The 24949-nt window shown below is 42.1% G+C and overlaps 1 protein-coding gene across 2 annotated transcripts in view; it reads right to left on the bottom strand.

Moving 5' to 3' along the window:
* Nucleotides 1–24949, bottom strand: part of METTL15 (methyltransferase 15, mitochondrial 12S rRNA N4-cytidine) — a 759979-nt gene that overhangs the window by 176184 nt on the left and 558846 nt on the right. For both annotated transcript variants that reach the window (XM_069221973.1, XM_069221972.1), the window contains one exon: nucleotides 12744–12935. In XM_069221973.1, coding sequence (XP_069078074.1) covers nucleotides 12744–12935 — 192 coding nt within the window. The remainder of the gene's footprint in view (nucleotides 1–12743; nucleotides 12936–24949) is intronic.

Genomic DNA, 24949 nt, shown 5'->3' with positions numbered 1-24949 from the left:
GATAATTTGGATTGTGTGACTAACCCGGACTAGAGTGAGGGTCCTTGCTTGGACGGGGGTAACCTGACTGCCAACCAAACACCCCATTTCTAACACACAGTCACAGCAGGTACAGCCCCAAATTCAAATGGCACCTAAGCAACATGTTCAAATACCTCAAGCTCCACTGGTGCAGCAACGGATGAGGCTTTCTCAGCAGGGTACAGGTCAAAGGTTTAACAACAGTACTTATCAGTACACCAATTCCCATTACACAGTGAGGATGAGTCAAATGATGAGTTGATGAGTGAGAGTTCGGATGAAGAAGAATTAGTGTTATCAGCTTCATTAGAGGTAGCCCAGAAAGGCCCCTATGTGAAGGGAAAGGTGATGTATCACAAATTCTCATTCTTAGTCGATACAGGAGCCCCTAACTTACAACATTCCAGGAAAACAGTACATATTGTGGGAGTTGCAAATCAGTATTTGACAAACCCGATTACAGAACCATTTTCAGTTAAAATTGGGAACCTCAAAGGCTTGCACAAATTTGTAGTTTGTGACTCGAGTCCAGTTTCCTTATTAGGAAGGGATTTGCTATGCAAAACAAGATGTTCAATTACCTGTTCAAATGATGGAATTGCCATTCAGACAAACAGTGATAATGAACATGACCAGCTTGTGGAAGGTGACGGTAGTTCAGCAAATGAGGAATATCCTTTGATCAGTTTCTTTCCTGTCTTTACAGTGCGAGATATTCATTCTGACTTACAAGAGACAGTTAAAATGAAGGTTTGGGATTTATCAGAGAAAGACATTGGTCTAATAAAAGAAGTTGAGCCAGTTAAAGTCCCGGTCACGCCAAGCAATATTTTTCCCCAGATTCCTCAATACAATATGACACCTGACTCTATTGAAGGGGTTGTATCTATAATTGCAGAATCTGTGAGACAAGGGGTCTTAAAAGAAGTACTAAGGAGCCCATATAATTTGCCTATTATGGGTTTGCGAACACCTTGTGGAAAATTTCAGATAGTTCAGGATTTGAGGAAAATTAACAACATTGTAATTAAATGTTTCCTGTAGTACCAAATCAAGCAGTGATACTGTTTCGGATTCTGTGTGATACTGAGTGGGTCACAGTAGTGGACCTGTCTATAGAGTTTTCTTTCTGTACCTCTTCATAAGGATACTCAACTTCTTTTCTGCTTTAAATTCCTTAATCTTGTATATTGTTGGTGCAGAATTCCCCTCCATCTTCAATCAGATACTGAATACCAATTGACCTTGTTTTAGTACATTGATGACCTGTTGGTCGCTTCAAAAACAAAGGAAGCATGCAGGCAAGATACGACTGCCTTACTAAATCATTTGGGAAAAAACAGACAAAGCGTCCCAAGCAAAATTCCAGTACTGTTGGAGAGAAGTGAAATACGTGGGACACCAAACTGAGAAGGGAGCAAGAAAGATCTCCAGAAAAAGTGTCACTGCCATACTACAAATGAATCACCCAGCTACACAAAGAGATGCCAGAATGTTTATGCACTGCAGAAGCTGACTCACAAAGACGTTACTGACCCTCTAGAGTTAGGCCAACCTTGCATGAAAGCCTTCACTGAGTTGAGAGAAAGTCTGTGCAAAGCATTAAGAATGTCTGACTACAGGAAACCATTCATGTTATTTTGTCATGAACGTGACGCATGTTCTCTTTCTCTTTTGACACAGGTCCATGGTAGCGTAAACCGCCACGTAGCATATTTTTCAACCTTTGGAACCAGTCCCAGCAGACTTGCCTGGCTGTCTGTGAACTGTGGCAGCGGTTGGTTTGAGCCTCACTCAGAGAGAGAGCATTGTGATGGGACATAACTTAACTGTTTTGGTCTCTCACTCCATTGAAGTACCATTGAAGTTCTGCTTACCGAACAAAGACACAACATTTAACAAAAGCTAGATTGACCAGATACGAAACCTTGATTTTAGGTTCTCCAAACGTTACTCTGAAAAGGTGTACAGTGCTTAACCCAGCAACTTTGCTACCAAAAGAAAATGTTGAGTTCGATTAATTAAAAGAGGTTGAACATGACTGTCTGGAAGTTCCTGAATTGTGCACAAAACCCAGACCTGACATTCGAGATACCCATTTGGAAGAAAATGACCAAATTATTTTTGATGATGGTTCCTGTTCAAGGGATAACATGGGAACTTTAAAAGCAGGATGCACTTTGTGCACGATTCCTGGTATTCTTGAAGCTTCCTGGCTTCGATGAGTATATTCCGCAAGTTGCTGAATAGGTAGCTCTTATTAGAGCGTGCCATGTTTCTGCACAACTCAAACTTACAGTCAGTTTGGATTTGGAATAGTGCATTACTTTGGCCAGCTGTGGTCAGAGAGAGGTTTCATGACCTCTTCTGGTTCGCCAGTTAGAAATGGTGACAGAATCCATGATTTGTTACAAGGTTTACAAATGCCTGAAGAGATTGCTGTGGTGCAATGCAGTTCCCACTAGAGATCACAAGATTTTGTTTCAATGGTGAATGGAGAAGCAGATCCAGTTGCAAGGTTTTACGCACTGAATTGTATATCTTTAAAGACAAATGAGAACTGTTGCCAGAAGAAGAAGTCGGTACAAACTGTGCACTGACTGTCGTTGATACCTGGGAAGAGCTAAAGAGCTTCCAGGACAGAGTTGACAAAGATGAAAGAAGAACATGGGTGAATTGAAATGTGTACAAAGAGAAGATGATGTTTGGGTGTCCGGGGAGGGACAAGTAGTACTACCAAGTTGTTTTCTGACACAAATGGCTAGATACTATCATGGTCAAGGACATGGTGGGAGAGACGCAATGAAAGCAGTCATGGTTTAACCCAATATTTAGACAGGTTGCTGAAGCAGTTTGCCACCTTTGTATCATCTGCCAACAGATTAACATGGGTAAAAGAACAGTTGTTTACATGAGCCACATTGGAAGAGCAGGAGGTCCGTTTAGGAGGATGAAAATGGATTTCTTGTACGTGGAGAATTGAGATATGTGCTGATGATTGTTTGCATTTTCAGCCATTGGATTGAAGCATATCCCACACGTAGGAATGATAGTCTCTCATTAGCAAAGTTATCCCTTAGGGAGTTGATCCCACGTTTCGGTTTTCCGGTCTCTTTAGAATCAGATAGAGGAAGTCACATCAACAACAAAGTAATTAAATTACTGTGTTCAGCCTTAAACATTGAGCATAAATTACACTATAGCTATCGCCCTGAAGCATCAGGACTCGTAGAGCAAATTAATGGTACCCTGAAGTCACGACTTGCAAAAATGTGCACATCCACAAACATTAAATTGTCAGATGCACTATCTTTAGTTCTGATGAGTGTGAGAAATACACCGACAGGAAAATTGGACTGTCCCCGCACGAGATGCTCATGGGCAGAGCAATGAGGTTGCCAGCGGTTCCTGCAAATGCTCTTTCGAACATAACAGAATATATAGTGTTGGATTACTGCAGGGGTCTGGCTGATGTGGTTCACTCTTTTTCTCATCAAGTGAAGGCCACAACCGTGCTGCCATCCCAAAATCAGAGTCACAACCTGAGAGCTGGAGACTGGGTTTGTTATGCGAAAACACATTAGGAAGACTTGTCTGGTGCACCGGTGGAAGGGTTCCCGCCAATTAGTACTAGTTACTACTACTGCTGTGACGAGCGCAGGAGTTCTAAACTGGGTACATGCCAGTCACACTCGAAAAGTACCCTGTCCTTTGGACAATGAAGAAGAGTTGTTGAGAGTACCAACAACATCCAGACAACCTCCAAAAGCAGAGAAGTAAACTGGAGAGTCAGAAACAGGCTCTGAGCCGATAAAGGAAAATGCAGATACCCCTGTAAGAGACAAGACGGAGGACTTACAGGAAATTGACAATGAACCAGTCTCAACTGAGGCAGCAGGAGAGTCTAGTCAGAAGCCCCCAGAAGCAGACGAGTTTGAAACCCAGACAGCGCAAACCACTGACACGGTTGAAGGGGCTGAGTGAGATCAGAGCCAAACAGATCTGACTCCTCCGGAGCCTGTTGCAGGCACATCAAGCCAAATTCAAAATCCTGCAGAACTGAATGAAATTGTAAGTCCAACACTGAAAAGAGCATTGTCAAAAAGAACAGTAAATGAAGACAAGTGGCCAAGATCACAAACCATAGGAAGAGACTCAGGTGTACTATCAACAATCGAAGAAGAAGTAGACACCACACAACAAGAAGATTTGAGTGATGGAGAAAACAATTGCAAAACGAAAATACTCTGATCCTGAATGGGCATGTGCTACAACTTGTGATTGACAAACAGAATTCTTGTCAACATCTGGGCAGTGCGCGCTCAACGTGCGACTGGAATGCAAAAACTCAGCACTTATGAGATAACGTAATTCATGCATTATGTTGATATGCTGTTTAACTTTTTGCATTGCAGAGTTTAATCCTGAAGACTTATATTCAAGGTGCCTGTAAATACTGTTCATTTGCAATGTATTGCTGCAGGCTTTCAGAGTGTGTCAGGGTGTGGTCCCTTTCCATGGCCTTCTAGAAACTTCCTCTGCAGCATGACTGGGTGTGGTTTGTGGGCTGGGCCAGGACTCTATATAAGGGAGCCAGCCTAGCTCCAAGTGCTCATTATTCAGAGGTCCCGGTGCAGAGCAGCAGCAACTTCCTGAGCTCCTGTTCCGGAGGCCGTATTTGATCTTCCAGGCCTTGCCCTTTCACTTTGTCGGTGATTCTTGATCAGGACGGTAAGAAGGAGGTCGGGCTGCGCTTGATGTTTTATGGCATTTACATGCTGAAACTCGAATCGGCAAGATGCGCGATTCTTTACTCGTGTACAAATCTTGATATTCATTGTGCGCTACTATTTTATGGCATTTACAAGGTAGCATTCGAATCGGCAAGACGCGTGATTCATTTCCTGTGCTTAATTCCTGTTATTCATTGTACACTACCATTTCATAGCATTCATATGGTGGCATTCGAATCGGCAAGACACGCAATTCATTTCTTGTGCTTAATTCATGTTATTCATTGAGCGCTACCATTTCATGGCATTCATATGGCAGCATTCGAATCTGCAAGACACGCGATTCATTTCTTGTGCTTAATTCATGTTATTCATTGAGCAGTACCATTTCATGGCATTCACGTGGTGGCATTCGAATCGGCAAGACGCGCAATTCATTTCTTGTGCTTAACTCATGTTATTCATTGAGCACTACCATTTCATGGCATTCAGGTGGTGGCATTCGAAGCGGCAAGACGCACAATTCATTTCTTGTACTTAATTCATGATGTTCATTGTGCGCAACCATTTCATGGCATTTACATATTCTTGTGAAAATCAGAAAAGTGCGCAATTCATGTTTATGCATTTTAAAAACTAAGTGTTAAATTCAAGATGTTACATTCTATGTGCATGTTAAGTCTTTAATACAATTCCTGTTGTTTTCCAGGGAATGTTTGGATGGCCGTTTATCCTCATGTAATGAGGCAGTGTTTGTTCTGGGACATTGTTCTAGAAGGTTCTTGTATTCCGAGAACAGTATGTTTCAATTCATGAAAATTCCATATGAAACATTGTACTAACCATTCTTGATTCTTTTCCAGGTACCTAGGTTTCTTGAGGCCTACTTAGAGTCTAGTTCTAGGCCATTCATGTTTCCTCAGTCTTAGTATTATTTCATGTTCCGGGTATCACAGAACTCTAGACTCAACAGAGTGTTATTTCATGTTCCGAGTATCACTGAACTCTAGACACAACAGAGTGTTATTTCATGTTCCGAGTATTACAGAACTCTAGACTCAATAGAGTGTTATTTCATGTTCCAAGTATCATTGAACCCTAGATTCAACAGAGAGTTTTTATAAATCTAAATGTGGTTTGATTCTGATGTTGTGTTGTTTAACCTTTTGTTCCAAACAGGTCTCCTTACCAGCTGTTCCCTTCCTAATCCCCTTTTCCCCACTTGGACTCTCTTAGACTCTGTGTCATTCTAATCAGAGTATTGGAGCTGTCTTGTGGTGGACATGTTGGGAACATGCGCAGACCCCGAGGATCTGGGGACTCTGACAATTCTTGTCATTTTGTTTTGATCGTGAGACTCCAGGTCAATACTTTGGCACTTGAAGGTGTTTTATAAACTGAACTTTGAGAATGATTTTGTGAAACTGAAAGGTGGAAGAGACATTCAATAACCTAAATAAACTTTTTAAACCAAATGTTTACAAGCTGCTGAACTGATTTTAACACGGTTCTGGATGGAATACTGTAAGCTACAAAAAACTGCAAAGAAGTTTGAAGATTTTATTTATTTTTGCCTGCACAGTTACATTTTTTCCTTTTACTTTCTGATTCTTTACAGATCATGAGTCATAACGGCAAGCAGAATAAAAGCAATAGGTGTTGTAAATACTTATATTCGTTAAGTGATTGTAGGTCTGATAGTGTGCTTGGTAGTAATAGCGGAAGTGAACATTCACTATAAAGCTGAGACTAATCACACATCTTCCGTAGAAACTAAAACGCTTACAGAATATTTACACGTAGACAACTCACAAGGAGATCTTTCTTCTACTGTATTCTATCGCTTGCTTTGCATATGTTGAAACTATGAATGTGAGAGAATATTATGTATATGCGCAGAAGAAAGAATAACTTACCATAACTTGCCACTAATGTATGGAATTATTTGCAGACTGTTACTAACAAGGTTTTATAACCAAGAGTTCTTTTATTCAAATCATGACGTAGTATTTTCTTTTGTCCGTATTATCAGATACCTGAGTAGGATAGCTAAGGAAAATTATATAGTACTATTAAGAGGCTTCTTTGAACCTACACTAACATTTGGCACAGCTTACACTCATCGTAACAATCTAACATGCTTGCTTTCACCAGTAGAGAAGAGTTTCTTAGATCAAACTGATGACAGGAGAAAGTCATTAAAAGTGAAAATAGATAAGGGCTTAGAGAAAAGGACATTTAGGAATGACCACACATTTAGTGAAACTAAAACACAAGGGAAGTTTGCTTTAAAGATGCACAACATGTAGGAAAGCTTTGTGTATACAGACCACAGTCCAGAACTGACACTTTATTTGTGGGAACGAGTCAATGCAGACATGTGTTTCGATTCCATAGAAAATTGACTTTTATGCTAAATGTACAAGACCCAGCGATTCCTGGGGTTTATTACATCTGTGGACAGAATGCCTATTACCATCTTCCAAGAGGATGGTACGGCACATGTTATTTGGGCATTGTTTTCCCAAAGATTTATCAACTTGAAAAACTGAATGAGACACCTAAATTGAAAGAAGTTGCTAAATCAAAGAGAGAATCTTATTCTGGCATTGTTGGAGATATATTTGGAGCAATTATTCCTTCAGTGGGAGTTATTATGAATTCTTTGAAAACTCGAACGTTATATACCTTTGTGGATAACATGCTGACTAGTTTTTCTGGAGCCATGGTCTTAATTGACACTGAAATGGCTCCGGTAAGTTCTATTACTCTTCAGAGCCGCCTTGCTTCAGACATCCTTGTAGCAAAGGAAGGCGGAGTCTGTAAAATGCAGCATTGTTGCACGCATATTCCTGATAACAATAGAGGAGTTAAAAGCTTTATAAACAATTTGGCTAACACCAACTCTGACCTGAAAGTTCTAAAGGAAACTGGGGTATGAGAAAATGTTGGCAAAGGTTTCACTGCTGTGGGAAGTTGGCTGGGTAACCTAGGAAAAGGTATCATTGAAAAAATATTACCAACAATATTAATATTGTAATCTGTATCATTTGCATAATGGGAGCTTATAAATTGTACACTCTAATCAAAAGACAAAGAATGAAAAATGAACAGAGGAGGAAGGAAATAAAAATGGAAAAAAGGAGGAGCAGACATTTTGACGTAAATTGGAGAAAGAGGGAAAATGTCAGTTGTTACAAAGAAACAAAAATTAGATTAACAAAGATTTATGTTATGTAAAGGTGAAGTGTGACACATTTAGTCATCAGAGGAGGGATGGTGAAAGCTGAATTAATCAATAATGAATTTGCAATGATTAATAGCTGAGAATTAACATGAATCATACTACCTTAGTGAAATGGAATTTTTTTAAAAATCTACCCACCTAGATGGCAACCTTAATGTGTACAACGTTAATAAAGTAATGTCAACTGTTTAGAAATAATATTCACATGCATAACGAAATGTCTTAGTGGATTATATTAACGTATAAATGTTTTGATTAACATTACTAGGCATAATGTAATTGTGAAATTATGGGCCTAGTTGACGAGGCCTCATGACAAGCTTCATGGCATAAAATAAATGTTTGTAAATGATTTTCTGTCTCAGCAGAAAATCACACTTGTCCTTTGTTCACAAAGTGGTGACCGAGATCTTTAATGATGCAATGTTAAACTAGTAGATGCCTCAAACTTTAATGTGAGAACGTGAGCTGTAATGTACTGTTCAATCCATAGAGACATTGTATCTTTAGTACACGAGAAACGCGACAATGGCTGTACTGACTGGAGTTATAATCGCAACAATGGCTGTACTGACTGAAGTTATAATCACAACAAAATGTTACCTGACAAGAACTGGTGATGGGAGTGGGAGAAGAGAACCCAATCACCGATGTGTGAAAGACTGTCGAACTATATCACAAATTTGGGAATTAATGTTTATTGGTTCCACTGCAAACACCTGATGAACTAATCAATGGGAATCCAAGAAGTTACTTTTGAGGATTTGATTTACCCCAACTGCACTTACCAGTGCCTGCGCTTTTTCATTACAACTACAGCTGCTATCACAAATGCTATCCTGGTGTTAATGTTATTGATGCTGTTTCCCTTAGTCTTATGCCCTTGCTAAATTGTCTCAGTTAGCTTAGAGCCCAACCATGGCTGAGGCAATCCCTTTCAGTTGCCTTGCCAATGAAGACTTGACGGATGCCCTGCTGACGAAGAAATCTCTGATTGCTGATCCATTTGGGAGCGGCACAACAAAATGTAAATGTCTTTATTGTAGATTTTTGTTCTTTTCTTTTAGGTACCAACCGTTATTTTCTTAGACCCTTAGTTAGATGTTTTCTAAATTAAGTTTTACCAATTTTTCTTCTTGAGCATGAAGACCAAACATGCTCTTCGAATTAGGGGGTTAGTTAGAGTATCCTTGTCCAAATGAATGTTACTAATAAATGATTGATTTTATTCATCTGTTGAGTGTAGACGTATACGATTTCCATTGTTCAGTTATTATTGCTATTAGTCTGTACTGTAACTCTTGAATATTTAATGATAAATGCTTTGGTTAGATTGAGATTTCTGCCGCTTTGGTCAGCCTGTGTTGTTCGTATATGCTTACTGTAGGAGGCTGGCTGGTTTGTAGTGGGTACCTTGGGTACTTACACCTTGTACCAGGTCCAGTTATCCCTTATTAGTGACGTTGTAGTGTTCTAGCAGCTTAGGCTGATAGAGGTAGCTATAGCAGAGCAGCTCAGGCTGAACTAGGAGACATGCAAAGCTCATGCAATACCACTTATAGTTACACAGTACTTATACACAAGTAAAGACAATACTCTGCGTTACCAAAAATAAAGGTATTTATTTGAGTGACACAGTACCAAAAATATCTTAGAGACAATACTCCTCTGGAGGTAAGTAATATACACAATATATACACTAGACACCAAAATTAGACAAGTAAATAGTCATAGAACAATGCAAACAATAGGAAGTGATACAGAATGCAATGGGAGAAAATAGGTCTAGGGGCAATACAAACCATCTACTAAAAAAGAGGAATGTGAATCACAAATTCCCCCCTAGACAAGTGTAGTGTGTGCGGAATCGCTGGGAGAGTAAGAATACATAAAGGTAAGTAAATTACCCCACCCCAGAGCCCAGAAAAGCAGGAGTAAAATACTACAAGCTTCCTTAGGACACACTACACCTCGTTTTGGGGATTTTGCAGCAGCCAACCAAGTCTGCAAAGAACAACTGCTGGATTATTGGACCTGAAGACCTGCAAAGGAAGGGGACCAAGTCCAGAAGTCGAAAGAAGTTCCAGGAAGGACAGGAGCCCCTGCCAACCCAGAAGAGGGTGCAAAAGAAGAGTCCACGGTTAGCTGAAGACTGCAGAATTGCACCCTAGGAAGATTCCAGCGGGTTCCGGCACAATGCAAAAGATGTCCAACAGCGTGAAGATCGTTGCAGACTAGATTTCGTGTTGGAAGTCACCAACAAGCCTTGGCTACGCCAAAACTGTGTTTCTCGTCAAAATGGCGCTGGATGGACCCCAGAGGGACCTGGGGGCCTCAACTCTGTGTGAGGAGGAAGAGGGGCCTCTCAGCACTTTAGAGAACCCTCGGGATGCCAGCCAGAACCCCCAGAAGCCACTGGATCCGGGTTCAAAGGAGGTGCAAAATGTGGTTGATGTAGCACAACAAAAGAAGGTCCCACGCCGCCGGAGAACAACTCAGCAAGTTGAGCGTCGCAGGATGGAGTGCTGGGGACCTGGGCCAGGCTGTGCACTAAGGAATTTTGCAAAGAGTGCACAGAGGCCTCAGGAGGAGAAGAAGAAACAATACACAGGGGTACCATCGTTCTCGGGAAGGGAAGGTCTTACCTCCTCTAAATTGCGTTAGCAGGACCTCAGGACAGTCTATGTCGATGATGTCCACCCTCCGTGTCCTTAGGAGCACACTCATCACCGTGAGAGGAGTCCCAGGTTACCAGTCGTCGCCTTGGAAGGTGCCTGCTTGGAGCAGGGGAGTGACTCTGTCACTCCACGGGAGAGTTCTTCGGTCCTTCTGGTGCAGGATGAAGACAGGGAGTCCCCAGAGCATTCACACCGGGGAAACTGTTGCAGTTGCTGACTTGGAGCAGAGGTTGCTGTCCAGTTTCCCGCCAGAGCAGGGGAGAAGGGGCCCCTGAACCGGTGTAGACTGGTTTATACAAAGAGGGCACCATCTGTGCCCTTCAAAGCATTTCCAGAGGCTGGGGGAGGCTACCCCTCCCCAGCCTGTAACACCTATTTCCAAAGGGAGAGGGTGTAACACCCTGCTCTCAGAGGAAATGCTTTATTCCGCCTTACTGGGACTGGGCTGCCCAGACCCCAGGAGGGCAGAACCCTGTCTGTGAGGTGGCAGCAGCTGCAGCTGCAGTGCAGGCCTCAAAGAGCTGGTTTGGCAGTACTGGGGGTCCATGGTGGAGCCCCCAGGATGCATGGAATTGGCTCCCCAATACCAGATTTGGAATGGGGGGACAATTCCATGATCTTAGACATGTTACATGGCCATATTCAGAGTTACCATTGTGAAGCTACATATAGGTATTGACCTATATGTAGTGCAAGCGTGTAATGGCGTCCCCGCACTCACAAAGTCCGGGGAAATGGCCTTGAACTATGTGGGGCACCTTTGCTAGTGCAAGGGTGCCCTCAAACTTAGTAACTTTGCACCTAACCTTCAGCAAGTGAAGGTTAGACATATAGGTGACTTAACAGTTACTTAAGTGCATTGAAAACGGCTGTGAAATAACATGTGTGTAATTTCACGCAGGCTGCAATGGCAGGCCTGTGCAAGGGTTTGTCTGAGCTCCCTATGGGTGGCAAAAGAAACGCTGCAGCCCATATGGATCTCCTGGAACCCCAGTGCCCTAGGTACCCTAGGTACCATATGCTAGGGACTTATAAGGGGAGGTCCAGTGTGCCAATTGAAATTGGTAAATTAAGTCACTGGCCTACAGTGACAAATTTAAAAGCAGAGTGAGCATAAGCACTGAGGTTCTGATTAGCAGAGCCTCAGTGACACAGTTAGGCACTACACAGGCATACACATTAGGCCACAAACTATGAGCACTGGGGTCCTGGCTAGCAGGATCCCAGTGAGACAGGCAAAAACACACTGGCACACACACACAAACAGTCCAAAAGTGGGGGTAACCATGCTAGAAAGAGGCTACTTTCCTACACTTACCATCTGGTTTTAAGATTACTTTATGTGATATTAGCATTGTTAATCTAGGGAGATATACTATCTAACTTTACCAAAAGGTGTGGTTATTCATGTCCACATGGGTCATGGTGTGTGAAGTTTACTGACTCAAAGTTCTGATGATTATTTGTTAACCAAATTATATTGTTGTTGTTTAAGTCATGCCTCAAAACTGTGTCCAAGGAAGATCACTCTTAGCATAGTCAAAAGGTCAATTGAACCTCTAGCGCGTCCCCTTATAAATACATTATCAAAGACCAAATAAGGCCACACACTCAAACCCCTCCGCTAAGCAAGGGCTGGGGTAGGTCTCCTTCCAGGATAGGAAAAGGAACAGGTTACCTAATGATTTCCTGGATGTGTAGGGGGAGAGCTTGCTCCACGTGTAAAAATGCCTTCCCTGCAGAGAAATAAATGTGTCCACTATCTCTGTGCAGGCTTGTTTCAGCACACGTGACATTCCCAGTAGTATGCCTGGAAACCTCATGCAAGTTTCCAAGCCTACTAATGGGAATGGTGGTAAATCACGATCAAATATAAAAGTACATACTTTTACACTTTTGTTTAGGAATGTAGCCAATCGCATGCGGCACATCATCTATCTACATGTTATGAAGGCACATTAACTGCTTTTCAGAAGTCAAATGTGGACACAGAACAGGCAACTGAAATCAAATTAGCTTTGATGATATTTGGCTTGCAAAAAGAAAGGATTCATCTATATTCACCTATCGCTATCCATTCTCATATCCAGTGGCCCATCTTGTCGAAGGGAGAATCCTCGCTCAGGGGTGTCAAACTGCATGGAAGAACACCCTGCATCCAAGAGCACGCCATCCAGTGACCCCGGCTTCACGCCAGCCAAAGTTAGTAAAGACTCCGCTTCACTAAATCTGCCCAACAAGGAGTTAATCTGTCCCCTAAAACAGAAACATTGAAAAAATTAGTAAATATCAGCATTTACTTGTGTGCATTGGCCAGGATGTACCTTTTATGAAACTCAGAAACGTGTTACAGATCGAATACAGTCTTATTCCTCACAAACAGTGTTTTGGACACGCCTTCACTGAACTGTGAAAAGAAATCACTGAATTTAAAAGAAGTACATACTTATAGGATTTCAGGTTAAATAGTTGCTGGCTTCATAAGACAACATTGGTTGTTGGAGAATTATTAAAGCTTTTATAGTCCCAAACTGATACCACCTTGGAAAACATAAAAATATAGCCTTATAAGTATTATATTGGGTTTACTTTAGATTGTGGTGTTAAAGTGCCCCAACTTACTGAGGCCTGCAAAATTCTCTCGATATATAACAATAACGTTACTACTATTAATAATAATAATATAAATTGATTTTATACAGCAGTTGGAATTGCAATTTTCTAATATCGGAGTTCTGAAATTAAGACGGGGAAGGATACATACATTGTTTGACAGGGACATTTTAAGGATTTTGGGGGCCCCGGGACAAACGTAATTTGGGGGCCCCTGTTCGAAACTGCTTTGAATTTATTATGAAATGTCAGCTCCATCATGCCCTCTTCAGCACTAGCACAGTCCCTCGTATTCCAAATGTGTTTACATCTAATATTCAGGGATAGTGACGTGTTTTCAATATTGTAATCCAGCAGCAGCTCAATAATATTGATGCAAATAATCTCTGTGACACCACCTCATTTCTCGTATGTGAGGTCCTGTTTTTCTTTAAAAAAAACTTCTTGTGGATGTTGCATGAAATATGAACACAACATATCTCTGCAAAATGTCTGTCATAGACTCTCCCACATAACCACATACAAATAAATGTAAGAAAAACGGTATGTAAACAATCTGTTTAGCAATTGTTCAAGGTCATCGGGGCAGTATTCCCTGCAGATCAGAGCAGGCTCTACCAGGGCCCTCTGAATGGCTGGGGCCCTGAGCTAGAGCCCACATCACCCATTTACCTTTGCTTTTTCTGCTCGTGGTGCACTTCTGTAGTACAGAATGCGTCGCGGAGGACCGTGTTTCTCCTCTCATACACATTGCCTGGGCTCTCCTTTTACACCTGTACAATCTGAAATGGCGTTTCCTTATTTGAAAGTTGCGCCTGCACCATTTTAGATCTGCAGAAGCCTCTCCGAAGTGGCATCCGATTAGGGTACCTCTCTCTTGAGTGAGTCATTTGAGAGGGTGTTTGAAGAATGCGACACCCTCTTTTGGTGTGGTGTTTTTTTTGGGGGGAGGGGTGTGAGGGGGTGGGGGGAGCGGGGGAAGAGACGCCTGTGCCCTTTTAGGTTAGCCCAGTCTGACCTGCACCAACAGCAGTTTGAACCACTGGGCCACACGTATCTGTGGCACTTCTCCGCATGAGAGAGAACACATTTGTCAATGTAAGAGAAGCATGTGGTCCAATAGGTTAGACTGTGGTGGTGTGGTCGAATCTGGAGCCAGGTATTACTGTTAAAGTTTCTGTAAGGATTCAGTTAAAACCGGCTTTTGCCAAAATATAATGACAGTATTTATAAATGTTGTTTTTCTGACAATATTACATGTTTTCTGACCCGCAGGTGTCAGTAGTAAATAAACAATAACATTTAAATCAATATTATATTTGTTTGGATGTAGATACCAAGAGTTCTAGTTTTTTATACTACTCAATGTTTATTAACAGGAAGCATCCAGCTACTAAAATACTACAACAAAATGTACATAATATTTTTATTTCAAAAGGCACAGTTTTGATGGCTACTTTTGTGGGCAACCACAATATAGATTTCTGGCAGGACTGCACAATCACAGAAACAAGAAAATGAGCAAAAACCCAATATCCATAGCAGGTTTTTATAACTCTGGCGCAGGTGCACTCACAGCCCAGTTAATGCTTAAGTACCTCTGTGCAGGCACAATGTGCTCCAAGGCGTGTAGCAATGCAGCCAGACGTACTACAAAATATAGCTATTTCTAAGCACATCAGTAGGCCTTACCCGGCAGAAAGTCAGTCGCACACACAATGCCCCAGACAGCACCAGAGGACATGTCCTTCGGAACCATAGGGGGCCTATTCACAAAGGCATTTTGGAGTGCGTAAATTAGTACTCTTAAAGTGTACTGTTACATGCCTATGTGAATTGGACCCCAAACCTCCAAGATTGGAATATTTCAATACAACAAGAACAAATAGGAATGACTGTGCCCTTTCTACATTTATATTAATGAGGAACTGCTCGTTTTCACAACGGAACTTAATTCACAATGACATTTAAATAAAGAAGTATTTACTCGTGCATGTTTTTCTGATTCGTCTCCAGGGTACGGACCTTGTTACTGGTGACAAGTCAGCAGCCCTATTCCTGCACGGCCAGTCAACAGTCTTCAGCATCAGTGCTCATGATAAAAATACAGCGGTTTAACCAAAGAGTTAATCGAACGCTAAGAAGGGTGCAGCACCATTGCAAAACCACAAAACCCACCAGAACAGTAAGTAAAGAAAAGATGTCAAATACTGAGACTTGCAGGTACACAACAGTTGCATTACAAACAAGCAGCTTGAAGAGCCAAATGAAACGAGGTTGTGTGACAGAATATCGAGGACAAAAATATATGGGGCCCAAATAAAGATCATATTGGTAAGTACAGATTTACTATTTTTATCTCTCTCTCATATATATATATATATATATATATATATATAGATACATATAATCTCCCTCCTCTGGTTGACTTGAATGAGCAGGAGCCAGAGCAACAGTCATCCATGGTCAAATTTACTGAATTACATTGCGCAAAACGTGTGTCTAATATATATATATATATATATAAATATATATATATATATATATATACACATACACACACATATTTGTTATGTGTGGGTGAAATGTTCAGTGACAACGTAACATTCTAAACTAAGGAAGACACAGAAATACATGCCCTAAGGTAACTATAACTTGCACCCCTGCCTTGCACAGTTTTATCATCAATAATTTCACTACACATTTTGCAGTGATATGAACAATTATGTCATAGAACATGTCATGAGTGATGTAATTTGTGGGGTGTTAGAAATGGGGTCTTTGGTTGGCAGTCAGGTTACCCCCTGGCCAAGCAAGGACCCTCTCTCTAGTCAGGGCACGTCACACACAATCCAAATTATCCTGTGCCCACCCTCTGGTAGCTTGGCACTGAGCAGTCAGGCTTAACTTAGAAGGCAATGTGTAAAGTATTTGTGCAATAAATCATGCAATAACACAGTGTAACACCAAAAAATACACCACACAGTACTTAGAAAAATATGGAATATTTATCTGATTAAATGCAGGTCAAAACGATCAAGATTTGAAACATTGGGATATCACTTTAGAAAATGATAAAAAGAGTCTTTAGTCTTTAAAAAGCATCAAGTGTCTCTTGCAAGCCCAAAGTACCTGGTTTGCATCAAAATTATCCACAAGGGGCTGCAGAGGAGGAGATGCATGGAAAACGGGGAGGTGTGGGTCCTTTTCTCCGGGCGCACACTGACGATGCGTCGATAATTTTCCACACAGGGAAGGCTTTGCGTTGATTTCTGGCACGCTAATGTGGATCCTCTTCGTGTTGCGGGGCATTTGGATGACCCGGGGATGATGTGGAGAAATCTTTGGCGTGCGGGACGAAGTCACAGGAGCTGTGTCGATCCGATGGGCGATGCCAGGAAATTTCTGTTGCACAGCAGGTGGTACGTCGATTCTTCTCAGGAAGTTGGGCTGCATCGTTCCAGCTCGGCTATGTGTCGATCCAGTGGGCAGTGCGGCAAAATTGCGGTAGCAATGCTGGCGCTGCGTAGATCTCCACTCGGGGAGCCGGGCTGCGTCGTTTTGGTTTGGCGTGCAGTGATTTTCTCACAGCAATGCAGGCTGTGCATCGTTTCTGGAAGGTCATGCGTCGAATTTTCGCCGCACAAGGAGTTCTTTGCAGGATGAAGTCTTTTTGGCTCTGAGACTTCAAGGAACAGGAGGCAAGCTCTATCCAAGCCTTTTGAGAGCACTTCTCAGCAGACCCACAGGACAGCAGGGCAACATCATGTCAGCAGTTCTTTTCAGCAAAGCAGTCAGGTGAGTCCTTTGGGCAGCCAGGCAGCTTCTCTTGGCAGGTTGCAGATTCTGGTGCAGAGTTTCTTTCCCAGGAAGTGTCTGAGTTGGTAGGGTCAGAGGCCCTGTTTAAATACCCAAATGTGCCTTTGAAGTGGGGGAGACTTCAAAGAGTGGCTTAGAAGTGCACTAGGTCCCCTTTCAGTTTCATCCTGTCTGCCAGAGTCCCAGTAGGGGGTGTGTGAGGGCAGGCCACTGTCCTTTGACATGTAAGTGTCAGGCCCTCCACCCTCCCAGCCCAGGAATACCGATTCAGTATGCAGATGTGTGCAGGTGTGATTGAGCATCCTGTGCTTGGGGTTGTCTCAGTGAAATGCACAAGGGCGCTGTCAACCAACCCAGCCAGAAGTGGGTTGTAAGGCACATAAGGATTTAAGTGCAGAGAAATGCTCACTTTCTAAAAGTTGATTTTCTTAAACAGTAATATTAAATCCAACTTCACTACTCAGCAGGATTTTGTATTATCATTCTGGCCATACTAAATATGACCTTGTTACTCCTTTCAGATAAGAATCTACCACTTAGACAGTATGAGGGTAGTCCTAATGTTAGCCTATGAAAGGAGCAGGCCTCACAACAGTGTAAAACGAATTTAGGAGTTTTACACTACCAGGACATATAAATTACACAGGTACATGTCCTGCCTTTCACCTACATAGCACCCCGCCCGATGGGTTACCTAGGGCCTACCTTAGGGGTGACATATGTAGAAAAAGGGGAGTTTAAGGCTTTGCAAGTACTTTTAAATGCCAAGTCGAAGTGGCAGTGAAACTGCACACACAGGTCTTGCAATGGCAGGCCTGAGGCAAGGTTAAGGGGCTACGTATGTGGGTGGCACAATCCGTGCTGCAGGTCCACAAGTAGCATTTAATCTACAGGCCCTGGGCACATGTAGTGCACTTTACTGGGGACTTACAAGTAGATTAAATACGCCAATTGGGTATGAACCAATGTCACCATGTTTTAAGGGAGGGAGAATAGGCACTTTAGCACTGGTTAGCAGAGGTAAAGTGTGTAGAGTCCTAAAAACCAGCAAAGACAGTGTCTAAAAAGTGGAGGGAGGCAGGCAAAACGTTAGGGGTGACCACTCTAAGGCTGTCAGGTCTAACATGGGGTAATTAGCAGTGCATGGGGAGGGTGTGAGTTATAGTTACCTTAAGGTACGGGTTATAGTTACTTGCGAAAACTATAACTGGTGAGTTTTTTTTTTGTTTAAAACATTACGTTGTTACTGAATATTTCACCTAATTATAACGTTACTTTAATCTATGGGTTTTTTTCAGTGAATTTCTAGTTTTTTTTTTTAAAGGAAAAATAATATTTGAATTACCAGTTATGTTCCCCCCACGCTATGAGGTTGGCTGCGGCCAGGCTCTGTGGCCAATCCCCTCCCCCCGCAGGCAATCTGCCCCACGCTGCACCCTGCCTTTGGCGGTGTGCAGAGGGCCCTTTGGCCAACCCACCGGGAGGCAACCAACACTGTAGTGACACACCCTTTGGACGCGCGCAGTGGGGAGCTAGCCAGAAGAAAAAAAAGGGAGAGGGCCACATGGACCCCTCCCCAAGCCTCATTATGCTCTGCTCACCCCATCTCCCAGGGCCAGAGGTGGGTACTAGTTTCCACCTCGTATACCCACATACTATATGCTAGGGATCATGTGGTGGAGCCCTGTTGACCCCACAGCCACAGCCGGCTCCCTGCCTGGGACGGAGCAGCTATTTATGCTAGCTCCCTCCACAGGAGAGCAATATGGGTTCTGTTTTCCTGCCTGCATCTGGACACAAGCCTGCACCCAGCAGTTGGCAGTATTTTTAGATCTTCTGCTGACTGGGATCAGACTTAGGGTATGATTTAGAGTTTGATGGATGAGTTACTCCTTCACAAACGTGACGGATATTCTGGCTGCTGTATTATGACTCCCAGAGGCTATAATGGGACCGTAAAATGGTGGACGGGATATCTGTCACATTTGTGATTGAGTAACCCCCTCAGTCAAACTCTAAATCTGGCCCTTAGCCCTCTGGGTCCCCTTCTAAAGGGTCTGAGGCAGCAGGGTACCCCTACCCTGACTCCTCATATATAATTATTTTAAACTTCAGGACAGGGAAAGACGTTCCAGAGTCCTGTAGTGCCTGCCAGCAACATTTTTCTAATTTTGCTGGCAGCCAATCATGCTTACTCCTACAGGAGTCTGACTCCCATGTGAGAGAACTGGCACAAGGAGAAAAAAGGTCCTTTGTATAATCAGAATGCTTTGGTCTTTAAATGGAGCTCCTGCGGGGCTCTCACAGGAGTCTTCGGATTCAACGGTCCAGATATACAAATATATTTGTATGGTTATTTTTCAAAAACTAAGGAATGGATTTTTCACAAAAAGCACAATTTAGGGACCAAGATCTAGCTTCCTGCCAAATGTGGTGCAATTCTGTTCAGCACTTTTTTCTGGTACCACTGCCTACAGAGATCAAAGCAAATGCATTGGAAAACTTGCTTAGGAATCCCCTTTTCTTCCCCTCGGACCCTGCTTGATGGATTACCCTGAAACTTTCCAGGCAGGGGCTGAGGGGAATTTGCTTTTTAAGTGGAAAGTTTTGTGAAGATTCGTCAAATGGTGGCATAGTTATTACCAAAGCAAAAAACACCTTCTCTATGGACAAGCAATCCTAACTATTACTGGCTGGTGACCGACAAACGTTGCCGTCGTACATCTAAGCATGCCTCAGCAACAAAGAGGATTACTCGATATACCGTGTGTGTGCTGATTTCTTTGTACAAACCGAAAGGGATATATATGGAACATGTCACTTACCCCGTGTGCATCTGTTCGTGGCATGTTCTGCTGCAGATTCACATGCTGTGCATATGGATTCCGACATCTAGTGTTGGGCTCGGAGTGTTACAAGTTGTTTTTCTTCGAAGAAGTCTTTTAGAGTCACAGGATCGAGTGACTCCTCCTCTTCGGTTCCATTGCGCATGGGCATTGACTCCATTGTTAGATTGTTTTCCTGCAGAGGTTAAAGGAAGGATTGATAGAGTATATAAGTATAAAGAAAGAGATGTCCATGAAATGTAAATCTATTTACAAATGTGTTAACTTTAACAACTACAGGCTTCTGGGGAGGAGGGAGGGTGCATGTGAATCAGCAAGAGGACATGCCATGAACAGATGTACACTGGGTAAGTGATTTTTTCCATTCAATGGTATGTGTAGCTGCAGATACACATGCTGTGCACAGACTACAAAGCAGTTTGTCCTCCCAAAAAATAGCGGTGGCTAGCCTGTAGAAGTTGAAGTTGTTTGAAATAATGTTCTTAGAACAGCTTGATCCTACTGTGGCTTGTTGTTGTGATAATATGTCTACACAGTAGTGTTAAGTGAATGTATGGGGTGTTGACCATGTAGCTGCTGTACATATTTCAGCCATTGGTACATTCCCTAAAAAAGCCATTGTTGCACCTTTCTTTCGTGTAGAATGTGCTTTGGGAGTAATTAAAATCTGTCTTTTTGCTTTGATATAGCATGTTTGGATGCACCTTACAATCCATCTTGCTAAACCGTGTTTTGATATAGGATTGCCTGTATGTGGTTGTTGGAAAGCTACAAAGAGTTGTTTAGTCTTTCTAAATGGTTTACTTCTGTCCATATAGTACATTAGAGCTCTTTTGATGTCCAATGTATGCAGAGCTCTTTCTGCCACAGAATCTGGCTGTGGGAAGAAGACTGGCAGTTTCACTGTTTGATTAATATGAAATAGTGAGACAAATTTGGTAGAAACTTTGGATTTGTTCTTAGTACAACTTTATATTTGTGTACTTGGAAGAAAGGTTCCTCAAGAGTAAAAGCCTGGATTTCACTTACTCTTCTTAAAGAACTAACTGCCCCTAGGAAGGCAACTTTCCATGTTAGAAATTGAATTTGACACAAGTGCATTGGTTTTAAAGCGTGGACCCATAAGTCTTGTAAGCACTATATTTTGATTCCAAGATGGAACTGGTGGTGTTCTGGGTGGAATGATGTGTTTTAAGCCTTCCATGAAAGCTTTAATGACAGGAACTCTAAATAAAGAGCTATGTTGGATATTTTGTAAATATGCAAAAATTGCAGTAAGATCTATTTTTCTTAAAGAAAATGCTACATTTGATTTTTGTAAATGAAGTAAATAGCATACAATATCTTGTATTGATGCTGTAAGAGGATCTATATTTTTAGATTGACAGTAATATACAAATCTTTTCCATTTGTTTGCATAGCACTGTCTAGTAGTGGGTTTTCTTGCTTGTTTAATAACTTCCATACATTCTGATGGGAGTTGTAAATATCCAAACTCTATGACCTCAGGAGCCAAATTGCTAGATTGAGGGCATTGGGATTTGGATGTCTGATTTGACCTCTGTATTATGTCAACAGATCTGGTCTGCATGGGAGTTCGGAGTGTGGTACTACAGATAGATCTAGTAATGTTGTGTACAATGGCTGACGTGCCCATGTTGGTGCTATGAGTATCATGTTGAGTGAAGTTTGACTCAACTTGTTGACTAGAAACGGAAGGAGTGGGAGAGGGGGAAAAGCATACGCAAATATCCATGACAAACTGATCCATAGATCATTGCCCTAGGATAGGGGATGTGGGTGTCTGGATGCGACGTTTTGGCATTTTGTGTTTTTGCTTGTTGCGAATAGGTCTATGTTTGGTGTTCCCCACTTTTTAAAGTACTTTTGAAGTACTTGAGGATGAATCTCCCATTCATGAGTTTGTTGGTGATTTCTGCTCAGGATATCTGCCAACTAATTGTCTATCCCTGGGATGTACAGTGCTAATAGATGAATTTGGTTGTGGATTTCCCATTTCCAAATTTATTGGGCTAGAAGGGACAGTTGGGATGAATGTGTCCCTCCCTGTTTGTTGAGATAATACATGGTTGTTATGTTGTCTGTTTTGATAAGAACATTCTTCTGTGTGAGAAGAGGTTGAAAAGCTTTGAGGGTCAGAAACACAGCTAAAAACTCCAAGTGGTTTAAGTGTAGCTGTTTCTGTTTGACATCCCATTGTCCTTGAATGTTGTGATTGTTTAGGTGAGCTCCCCAACCAATCATTGATGCATCTGTTGTAGTTATGGTCTGAGGCACAGGGTCTTGAAATGACCGTCCCTTGATAAGATTGGTGCAATTCCACCACTGAAGGGACATATATTTTTGGCGGTCTATCAACACTAGATCTTGGAGTTGACCGTGTGCCTGTGACCATTGTTGTGCAAGGCACTGTTGTAAGGGCCGCATGTTTAATTTTGCGTGTGGAACAATCGCAATGCAAGATGCAATCGTTCCTAGAATTTTCATGACAAATCTTACAGTGTATTGTTGATTTGGTTGTATTTGTGGAATTAGATTTTAGAAAGCTTGTATCCCTTCTGTATTTGGATACGCTAGAGCTTGTTGAGTATTTAGTATCACACCTAAATATGGTTGTAGTTGTGTTGGTTGAAGGTGTGACTTTTGGTAGTTTATGGAGAAACCTAGTGTGTGTAAGGTTTGTATAACATAATGTGTATGATTTTGGCATTATGTACGACTGTTTGATTTTATTAGCCAATTGTCTAGCTATGGAAAGACATGTATATGTTGTCTTCTTAGGTAAGCTGCCACTATTGCCAAGCACTGTTTTCCCTGAATAACAAACCTGAGGTATTGTCTGTGAGCAGGATGGATAGGTATGTGGAAATACGCATCCTTGAGGTCTAAAGCTGTCATAAAATCTTGTTTTTGTAGCAGTGGGATAACATCCTATAAAGTTACTATGTGAAAATGTTCTGACAGGATGTAAAGATTGAGGGGCCTGAGGTCTAATATTGGCCTGAGGGTGCCATCTTTTTGGGGAATTAGAAAGTATAGTGAATAAACACCTGTTCTTATCTGGGACTGTGGCACTAACTCTATTGCTTGCTTGAGGAGTATAGATTGGAACTCTTTTTGTAACAGAATTGTGTGTTCTGTGGCTAGCTTGTAAAACCTTGGTGGAATAGTTAGAGGAGTGTTTAACAATTCTAGGCAATAACCATTGCGGATAGTTGATAGCACCCAGTTGTCTGTGGTGATATTTTGCCAATGTGTGTGGAACTGCTGAAGTCTTCCCCCCCAAAAGAGAGGTGTGGACTGGAAGGGAGTGAGGGAAGTCACTCTTTTGGGTGTGTTGAAGAGGTATGGAATTTTCCTCTATTTCTAGAGTAGTGTCCTCTATATGTGCCTCTAAATCCACCTCGTTGGTACTGTGTTTGGTAGGATGGTTTTGTTTGGGAGGTTGATGCCTCTGACAGCTGTGGTCTGAAACCATCTCGAAATTGAGTTTTACAAAATGACCCTCTATATGGTGTAGAATAGAGTGTACCCATTGCCTTGGCTGTGTCCGAGTATTTTTGTAGTTTTTCTATTGCTGTGTCTACTTCTGGCACAAAGAGATGTTTTTTTTTTTGTTTTGTTTTTTAATCGAAGGGCATGTTTAACACAGCCTGTTGTATTTCTGGCTTGAAACCAGAAGATCTCAGCCATGCATGTCTACGAATAGTGACTGCTGTGTTGACACTCCTTGCAGCGATATCTGCTGCATCTAGGGCAGATCTTATTTGGTTATTTGTAATAGCTTGCCCTTCTTCTACTACCTGTTGAGCCCTTTTTTGGTGTTCTTTGGAGAGATGCTGTATTATATCCTGCATCTCGTCCCAATGGACTCTATCTTAAAGAGCTAGTAGTGCTTGTGAATTTGCTATTCTTCATTGGTTTGCTGCTTGTGACGCAACCCTTTTCCCCACAGCATCAAATTTTCTGCTTTTCTTATCAGGAGGAGTTGCATCTCCTGAGGACTGACTATTTGCTCTCTTCCCGGCAGCACTAACCACAACTGAATCAGGTGGTACCTGATGGGTGATATAATCAGGGTCAGAAGGTGCAGGTTTGTACTTTTTTTCTATTCTAGGTGTTATAATTCGTGCTTTCACAGGCTCGTTAAAAATTTGATCTGCATGTTTTACCATGCCTGGGAGTATTGGGAGGCATTGGTACCTAGAATGAGTTGAGGATAATGTATTGATTAAAAAAATCTTCCTCTAGTGGTTCTGTGTGCATTGTAACCCCATGATAGGCTGCAGCCCTAGCTATCACCTGGTTATATACTGTAGTATCTTCAGGTGGCAATGGTTTAGAGGGATAACTGTCTGGGTCGTTGCTTGGGATGGGATCAGGGTCGTAAAGATCCCATGGATCAACAGTGTCTTGTTGTGAGTCATACGAATGGGTTGGAGAATGCATTGGTGTAGGGCTTATCTGAGGAGAGGTAGGTAGGTGTGGAAAATGAGGAGGGGAAGGCTGAGGAGGTGCTGTCTTCTCTTTCTGTTTTGGCACTTTAGCTAGGGACTGCATAGTGTCCAAATCCTCCAGAAATGCCAGCTTTCACTTTGTTTTTAAAGGAGGTGCTGTGATGATTATCCCTGTTTCTTTATGGATGTGGATCCTGGAGTCATCCATAATTTGAAGTATTGGTTCGATCTCTGACTCCTCCTCAGAGGTTTTCTGGCTTTCTTTAAGTCTTTTAGAAAGTCTGTGTTCCTGTGTTTTTTCGGGATCGAAAATGAGGAGGAAGGTCTCGGCTCCGAAACAGTATTTCTTATTTTCAACTTCGAAAATTGTTGTTTACTAGAGTCTGACATGGAGCTTTTTGTCGACTCTGAGGTTTTTAGAGGGGTGGCCTTTTTCGGTGCCGAACTCGAGGGTCGGTCACCAACAGTCTTTTTTCGGGCCGAGCCATGGCCTTTCGGCAGTGGCGTACCCAAG

This window comes from Pleurodeles waltl, chromosome 3_1 (assembly GCF_031143425.1).
Source record: "Pleurodeles waltl isolate 20211129_DDA chromosome 3_1, aPleWal1.hap1.20221129, whole genome shotgun sequence".
NCBI classification, from domain to species: Eukaryota; Metazoa; Chordata; class Amphibia; order Caudata; family Salamandridae; genus Pleurodeles; species Pleurodeles waltl.
This window is presented reverse-complemented; position numbering and strand designations above follow the sequence as displayed.